Consider the following 9,352-nt stretch of genomic DNA (forward strand, 5'->3'; position numbering starts at 1 on the left):
TTAAATTTGATAGTTTTTTAGATTCTTTTACAGCTATCGAATCTTCTTTGCAATCGTTAGAATACATTTCTATAGGAAATGTAATGTATCTTCAACGCTTTCTAAGTACCTATATCTAGTACCTATTTACATTCTTCTGTAGTTTTGTAGAAGTTAGTATTTATAGTTTTGCTTAGTTTTGCATTTGCCTTAACTATTTATCACAAATGAAGGTAAAGAACAGATGTACAGGTAAAGTTTTTTATAATACTTATAATAATATCAATAACATATATAAATGATTATTAAAAAAAATACTAATCATGTATCGCTTCAGTATTTTGCATGCTAATTAACACTAGTTTAAATTGATCATCTCCACAATTTGAGTATACTTAAATATACAAACACAATAGCTCATATATATTTTTTTAACAAATCACTTGAACTTTTGATCTTTCAAGTCAGTTACTAATAACTTTTACACACTATCAGCAAACATTAAGTACCTTTNTACATTAATTAATTTTTATTTGTTAGATATATATATCTGTGTACTTAGTGCAATCCAAATCTTATAAAATGCAGGTTCTTTTACGAAATACTTTCTACAGTTCGTTACAGTCTATCGAAATTTACAACTGTAGTCCGAAAAAAGAAATTTTTTAAATAACCAAATAAAATTAGATTCAACAATTGTTTAAAGAAAGACTTACTATTGTTTCGATGAGACAATAATCGAGTGAACAAGGACAATAACAGTAACTTCTGTTTACTGTTTTAAAGTAATTTTAGTCCACTTTTTATTTGGCTATTTAAAAATGTTCCTTCAAGGATGCACCACAAATACCTTATTAAGATTTTCAATTAATAAAAAATATATCGATTATTAAAAATTTCACTTACGATCAGAAATAAATAAACCTATGTACCATGTACCTATCTATTTTCAAAGAATATAACAATTTTTAATCACTTTAATCTCCGGGTACTTCAGTAAAGGACTCCGCTAGATCCTTATGGAAAATAGTCCGCTGTTAAATTTTTTGAAACTTTGGATTTCGGTAGTTCTGGACATGTAGATAAACGGTCTCAACGGACGCTAAGCCATAAGAACTCTTCTCTTTGAGATATGGTTCCTTAATGTTGCATTCTTCCGTATCTTTAAGTGACTATATCTCAAAATGTTGAGTTTTCTACACATAGAGAACTACCACAATCCAAACTTTCGAAGAGTTTGACAAAGGGCCATTTTCCTTAAGGATCTAGCAGAGTCCTTTACAGAATCGTGATTATAAAAGCAACTGTTGGTAATTGAGAAATATTTAGCCGCAGAAAAAGTACTTTCGAGAGGATTTTAGGGAGTTGTCGTTATAAAACATAGGCGAAAGAGGTTTCTAAAAAGACTGTGTATGCAAGGAGTTATTCATTTTTAAATTTGCCTTTACTTTTTGCGGTAATTCAAAAAGATATCAGGAAGCTTTAACAACGATTGTTTTTTACAAAAACACAAAAAAGCACTAAAATACATTCAAGACAATGCGTAATCAGAAAAGCATTGAGCTTTTTGATGTTAGAGTCAAGAAGACCAGGGATAGAAGCAAAAATTTAACCCGAACTACTTCTGTATCCAGTCTTCTTAGTATGAAGTTATGACTATTGCGAGAGTAGGTGCAGAGTTGGTGCTCTGGTCTCGGCGGTCGCCGCTTTACGATTATTTTTAGTAGAAGCAATATTGTAATGCGATATTGTTTAAATACATAATAAATAAACCCGTGGATACACAGTTTTATAAAAATCTCTATGCTGTGGCCTACTTGGGCAACTCTTTAGGAATAAATTAATTGAATAATAACNCTGTGAACAAATATTAATTTTCGGTGAGAAGGCTTCGCTCCCTTACAAACCCACGAATAGATAGAAAAAGTTTTGATAGGTAATGTAATTTATAGATATTTTAATATTTATTTTAGTTGCTGCTGAGAAAAAAAGCCGCCGAAGAACTGAAAAAGGAACAAGAACGCAAGGCGGCTGAACGTAGACGTATCATTGAAGAACGTTGTGGCAAGCCCAAACCCCTCGATGACGCTAATGAAGGTATTTTGCAGATTTTTGTTTTAATTTCAAATTACAACAGACCTCCTTATTGGAAGGACAATAATTTTCGGTAAACAATTATAAACCTACTTACGTACATATAGGTAATATACATAGATGTTTTTGGAGGTTTTAACAAAAAAAAAAGAATACGACTTCTAAAAGTGATTTGATCTTGGTGGATTTTTCTCGAGTATCTAACTAACAAAATCAAAAATAATTTAAAATTAGGGACTCGACTCAAAATTTGTGGGATAAAAATTTATAAACGAAAACGAAACTGCAGGAACAAAAAAAAAAGCGAAAATATGTTTTAAGCTCTAGCTCTGGTCCTTTGTGTGTCTAATAATTTGTTGTTTGTGTAAGTAAAGTTTATCCTTTTAGTGCCGTTGTCAGTTGTAATTTTGTTTTTCTTTTTGTGATTATTTTTTATGCAGAACTCCTTAAAAGTGTCGCCAGGTCATATCACGAAAGAATCGTCAGATTGGAAGAACAGAAGTTTGACCTGGAATACGAGGTCAAAAGAAAAGATTATGAGGTTAGATTTCGTTAAAAGAAACAACCAAAATATTGCACGATCGGGTTTTTTCTTTTTTCGCTGCTCTGATGACAACGCTTTTTTTTAACTATTTTTGCTAAAAAGAAATGGTTTTCGTTGCACGAACTACGAATCCGTTTTTTTCTTTTTTTTTGACGGTGCAGACTGCAACTTTACTCTTTTTTCTTGTGTTTTTTGCCTTCTTATGGCTCTTTTTACATAATACAACTTTTTTGCGAAAAATTTTTTTTTTATCGTTCGATTTTACCATCATGGGGCAGCATTCACGTACTATGTGTTTTCTTTTCTTCATCTGTACCAATCTGTACGCTGACAAAGCATTTCTCCAGTCTTCAAAACCAATCTGTCTTGTGTAAATGTTTACCAATGCTTTTGCTATTGAAGAAACGAAGAATTTTTCACAATCGGCTCATACATTAATTAATTTTTATTTGTTAGATATATATATCTGTGTACTTAGTGCAATCCAAATCTTCTAGCTTCATACCTGATTTAAAATATCCAATTCTCCCCAAGTCTAAATTTAAACTATCTCTCGTTTGCGTCATCAAGATATATTGTTTAGGAGTTTTATTACTTGCAGCATATATTTTAAATAAATGTTGGACAAATATAGAACTGAATATTTTGTTGAAGATTATGACCACGTCAGATAATTATTGTAGATAAACTAATTTTAATGACATTACCGCTGTTCCGATATGGTGGTTATTATAAATTGGAAGGAATCACACGTATTCAAAATTAGTTTTAACGAAAGAAATTGTCCATAATTGTAGAGTTTAAGGTATTTTGGAATACTGTAACTTGAGATAACTGTTTGATGCCAAATTTGGACGGGTATCGTCGCTTGCGCGCCGTGACCAAGTCACTTTGGCAAAGTTCCAACATGCATAGCTTTCTAAACTTAGACCGCGGATGCCGCAAATGAAATTTCGGGTCTTGCTGTAATAACGAAAATACTCATTATTTTCTGTTTTTCAGGACAGTAAACAACACTATACAGTCATGGCGGACGATGAGGTTTGGTAAGTGATTAATTTAATACGATTATTAATGATTTCAGATCGATAGCAATGATAGTAAAATTTCTGGTTCACTTAATTGGGTTTTCTAATCATCACTCAAATTATTTTAAGACCGTGTAATCTATTTTTAATCAATTTGGAGCAAACACCTATTGATCTTTCACGTAGTAACTTTAAAAATGTCTAAAAATAATATGACCAAAAATTACATTCTTGAGAAGGCCCTTGTTTGAATTTTATTTTGTAGAAATATTATATCTAATATTACCTACATCTTTTGAAGTGAACTAATTTTGATTTTCTTCTTTTTTTCATTTCTTATCTTGTGGTCATCGTGGGATTACTCAATTCACTTGGAATCTGCAGTATGAACATCTACTTAAACAAAAATATTAAAAACAAAGGTACTTATGCAATTAGTTGATCGATTATTCAGTAGTAGTTAAACAATTGTTGTACAAAAGTAGATGCTTAAATTTGATAGTTTTTTAGATTCTTTTACAGCTATCGAATCTTCTTTGCAATCGTTAGAATACATTTCTATAGGAAATGTAATGTATCTTCAACGCTTTCTAAGTACCTATATCTAGTACCTATTTACATTCTTCTGTAGTTTTGTAGAAGTTAGTATTTATAGTTTTGCTTAGTTTTGCATTTGCCTTAACTATTTATCACAAATGAAGGTAAAGAACAGATGTACAGGTAAAGTTTTTTATAATACTTATAATAATATCAATAACATATATAAATGATTATTAAAAAAAATACTAATCATGTATCGCTTCAGTATTTTGCATGCTAATTAACACTAGTTTAAATTGATCATCTCCACAATTTGAGTATACTTAAATATACAAACACAATAGCTCATATATATTTTTTTAACAAATCACTTGAACTTTTGATCTTTCAAGTCAGTTACTAATAACTTTTACACACTATCAGCAAACATTAAGTACCTTTGTTTTTCTAAATAACACAGTAAATTAATTTACCTAATTTCCCATATTAATTAAATGATTTTGTTTTTCTAGAGAAAGCGTTTGGAGGAGGCAAGTAATGAAAAGTATTTCCCAACTGACCACTACAATAACAAAAAACAAAAAACATTTTTTGGTAGAATGAAAAAAAAATTGCTATTTTTAATTTAACCTTTTAAAAGTTTGAAAAATCAAAATGAATAGTAACCTAATTGTCTAAAATAGTGTTCAAAATGTGTAGAGATAGATATATATATATAGGTATTTCAGTTTTTGTTTAATCCAATAGAAAATTTGATAAAGGTAAACACTTGCATAAATGCTAACACATTTTACACTGAAAATATAGGAAAAGAAGAAGAAGCAGGCCGAAATCGAGCGCAAAAGGGCCGAGGTCCGAGCTCGTATGGAAGAGGCCTCCAAGGCAAAGAAGGCCAAGAAGGGTTTCATGACACCGGAGAGAAAGAAGAAACTGAGGGTAAGTAACTAAATTCAGTAAAAATACGCACCAAGTACAGGCAAAAAGCATTAGTAGCTATTTTATCTAAACATTTGTTGGGGAGCAGTTTGGGCAACTTTAAAATAATAAGTTGTTTTTTCGAATCTGGTAATTTTTATTGCTATTAAAATTAATTATCATTAATGCAGAAAAAGATAGAAAGAAGCGGTGTCATAAAATACATCATAAACAAACAAATTTTTAAAGAGAATGGAAAAAGATAGTCCGGCTAAATGGGTTATCCTCTGCTCTACGGCCTCACAGATTTTTTATAAATTGTTAGAAGATACCGCTGCCTTTTTCAAAAAATACAAATTTTAATACTGACTAAGTGAGCCATTTTCGTGTTCTAGAATCTCTAAATTTTGTACTAAAAAATGTTTCATAACAGAAATAAAGTGACAATCGATAGTGTGAACATCACTAAACCACCGTATACCGTGAACAAATATTAATTTTCGGTGAGAAGGCTTCGCTCCCTTACAAACCCACGAATAGATNCGGCGGTCGCCGCTTTACGATTATTTTTAGTAGAAGCAATATTGTAATGCGATATTGTTTAAATACATAATAAATAAACCCGTGGATACACAGTTTTATAAAAATCTCTATGCTGTGGCCTACTTGGGCAACTCTTTAGGAATAAATTAATTGAATAATAACAATTAGAGGTTGAGTAGATTCTATAGAAATGTTGTGCGTAAATGCATAGAGCTTACGGACCCCTTAATATTTTAGCCAGTTTAAAATCTCTCTGCGAACAATATTACAAACGTGTGATAGAACTGGAAAATAAGAAATATGATGTAGAGAAGGATGTCGAATTCCGAGACCTCCAGGTATAAAAATGGGATATGTCGCATGTCACCATTATTTAATAATTATTAAGTGGCTAAAAAGTAGCACAGCGTTGCTTCGAAGCACATGCTTGACCTAGTTTTTTTTTGCATAAAAAATTAAAACGAATTAAACAATTTTAGCCTATCTACATCCCTCGGCTGTATTATTACTTATTATTAGTTATTACTATCTTTTGTAAATAAACATTTTATATTCATAAAAAACTCCCCCTTCTCCTTAAATATTGCACTGTATCAGCTTTGCTATGCCTCACGTTATAGTTTACTTTATTTTTGAGTAGAAACTGTTGTGCTATACTTACTACTCCTCTTGTAGTTTCCAAATTCTTGTCAATTCAATCATCACCACTCTTTTTCTAAAGAAGACAATCTAACATCAGTTTATTCGCATGAAAAACAAATATTATACAGGATACAGGGAGATTGATTAAGAATATGTATGAGACCCAAGGTAATGGTGAACTAGTATGAAGTTAGATGTGGAGCGATAGATATTTGGAGAGCTTCAGCGATCAGTCAACAGCTAACTTCATGCTGATTCACCATTTATGCTAAAAGACTGTACTTTTTTCAAGGTTAAAAATTCTTCATGAATCTCTCTGTACACTTAATAGCGTGAGATGCCAAAGAACAGAAAAGTGTAACTTTAATCACCGAAATAGATGAAAATTCGCGACTAATCTATAATAAAAATGACTTGAAAAGTTTATAAGTGCGTGCCCTGAACAATATTGTTCACGATTAAAAGGAGAATGGGAGTTGAAAAAGGAAGATTATTGTAGTAAACGAATAATAATAATACCATGTTTTTAAATCGTGTCTAACAATTAAAACGATAGTTCGTAATTAATGAAAATCGAAAACTGATTTCGTTAAAAGTGCCACAACGAAATTTTGAGATTCCCAAGTGATTTTGTGTCCCGTACCTTCTGTGTTAACACTGTGTATATTTCTTTTAGCTGAGCTTCAAACAATATGCCAGTCTTACTTTCAAAGAATATATCAGCTTGAAGGGGATAAATTTGATCTTGAATGGCAAGAAAAAATTAAAGCGCACGAGGTATCGGACGTTGTTAATATCTCATACGCATTTATTATTATTATTATTATTATTATTTATTGACTGATTGTTTGGCTACCTTTCAATCTACTGGTCGTTTAAAACGAAAGAAAAACGAACAATTTTTCTTTTCTTTTTTTGTTTCTTTATTATTGTTGTTATTATTTTATTTCCTTTGGCCTCCAAGTAGTAGAAAGTTATTAATTTAGATATTTTTTTTACTAGTTGCGTTCTCCTTTCCTGACGTAGAGGACGTTTTAAAATATTGTACATAATTTTTAGTAAACTAGATCTGCAACGGTGCTTTATATACATACATACGTAATATATTATATTCTACAGAACATGAACAAAATACGTACCAACAATATGCAAAACATTCACAATTATACTTATGTACATCAGACAAAAACAGTATACTACACACCACGGTAAGGAAATATAGCATTTCCTTTCGGGTTCCCGAAGTTCATAGGCGATTTTTTACTATGCCTCTGTCCCGAAAGTACGATTTTTCCTGATTTTAGGGATGAAAATGTACAACATGACCTTCTAACAAAGGAAACGCATTTACGCTGTAGTACGAAAGTATTTTAAAACCCTTCGCATGAAAATAGTCACCCTAGTCGATGGATGGTAAAAAAAGTATCCTACTTTCAGTAGGGCGAAATTTCAACCCTCGCTTTAGGCTCGAGTGACAATTTTCACGCGGTGAATGCTAAAATCCTTTTCTAACAAGGACTAAAGCAAGGTATGCTATGTTTTTATCCTTAAAATCGGGAAAATTGTACTTTTGGGGCAGAGGTACAAAAAAAAATCGTACCACCACTCTTTTAAGGACTTTCCCGTCCTCGCCTTCGGTTCGGGTGCTAATTCACACCCCGGAAGGAATGCCATACTTTCTTCCCTTGGTACGCAATATACTATTTCTCAATTATATACCACACACGTATAAAAATATTTGCAATGGTATCATAGATGTGCATGTACGTATTATTTCGATATTTTGCATGATCTTCTTTTAGATGGCAATTCAAACTCAAGTACAATAAGACAATAAATTGTAAAAAACAGTGGCAAAAACATATCGCTTTATTTTACTTTTATACAACAAAGGGTAGATTCAAGGAGAGCGATTGCCATACACATACTTTTGAAGAATTCTACGGAATTGTATTCAAATTCATGAAAGGTTTTTCACTATTGCAATAGTTCTCCTTAAATCTACCCTCCGTTATCACTATCGCTAATTACCTTATCTTACCCTTACTTTTACTATTATTTCTTTTCAGTTTTGTTTTTAATAAACATCCTATAACTTTTAATATGAAACGATTTGTCCATACATAGTCCCACGGCGACCTCAGGCCAAAACATTAAAGAAATTCGTAACAAATACTTGTTGAATTAAGATTTTTAATAGTGCAACGTGTGTGAAACACATTGATAAATAATAACTTCTAAAAGTGATAGAATTAAACACGAATCTGTCACCAATTTTTATTTGAGGTTGCAATTTTTTTTTTTAAATTTCTTCTTGGCCTCCCAAAAATGACCCCTATGTTCTGTGCTAAATTTCAAGAGAAAATTGTGTGTGACAGACGGGCAGATAGATAAACACACGAGTGATCTTATAAGGGTTCCATTTTTCATTCGGATGTACGGAACCCTAAAAGAGGAGATTGATTTTTTTTTTACATTAAATTTACATCACTGTTCCTTTGTATGGTCTAAGATGTTGAGAACTTTTAAGTTTCAATGTCGTCGTGGGGCATCATGTTAAAAAAAAATTAAGCGATATGGGTGCCACATTCATTTAAATTTTTCGGAATAACTTTTATCGTTAATTTGTTTTTCCGTAGATACTTAATACCTACGGCTTTGTCACTTTTACATTTTAGAACCAACAAACAACTGGTAAAAATTTTACTGCCACTAGTTTTTTTATCTGAATTTATACTTTCTAAAGTATTTGTTACAACTAAAATGTAAAAGTGGACAGGTGCATTTTTTTTGTTAATTGAATGATCGGAAATAATTCGTAAACAAACAATAAATAACAGGTAGCAATTTTATGGTAAAAGTGATAATGATGATGATGATGTTGCTGTTTTGTCAATTTGTTTATTGTTCCGTTTCCGGTTGTAGACAGACTTAAGAGGATTTGTAAAGAGTATTACGACCGAATGTATATTTGCGAAGAACAGAAATGGGATTTGGAGCGCGAAGTCCGTAAGAGAGACTGGGAGGTACACAAACAGCTATATAATATTATATATAAATATTTATA

At 31.4% G+C, this 9,352-nt stretch overlaps 2 protein-coding genes across 2 annotated transcripts in view; both read left to right on the plus strand.

The window, feature by feature from the left end:
- The first annotated feature begins 1,631 nt into the window (after positions 1-1,631).
- The window catches only part of LOC108741077 (troponin T, skeletal muscle), a 20,668-nt gene continuing 12,947 nt past the window's right edge, over positions 1,632-9,352 (plus strand). Inside the window, exons 1-3 of the mRNA XM_025973680.1 lie at positions 1,632-1,646; positions 1,953-2,076; positions 2,514-2,614. Of these exons, the coding sequence (XP_025829465.1) occupies positions 1,632-1,646; positions 1,953-2,076; positions 2,514-2,614 (240 nt within the window). The remainder of the gene's footprint in view (positions 1,647-1,952; positions 2,077-2,513; positions 2,615-9,352) is intronic.
- On the plus strand, positions 3,573-5,148 carry LOC112904207 (troponin I-like). The gene is made up of 3 exons (XM_025973679.1): positions 3,573-3,658; positions 4,698-4,715; positions 4,993-5,148. The coding sequence occupies exons 1-3, from the start codon at positions 3,644-3,646 to the stop codon at positions 5,131-5,133; spliced, it is 174 nt and encodes a 57-aa protein (XP_025829464.1). The 5' UTR covers positions 3,573-3,643; the 3' UTR covers positions 5,134-5,148.

Source organism: Agrilus planipennis, unplaced genomic scaffold (assembly GCF_000699045.2).
Source record: "Agrilus planipennis isolate EAB-ADULT unplaced genomic scaffold, Apla_2.0 scaffold229, whole genome shotgun sequence".
NCBI lineage: Eukaryota > Metazoa > Arthropoda > Insecta > Coleoptera > Buprestidae > Agrilus > Agrilus planipennis.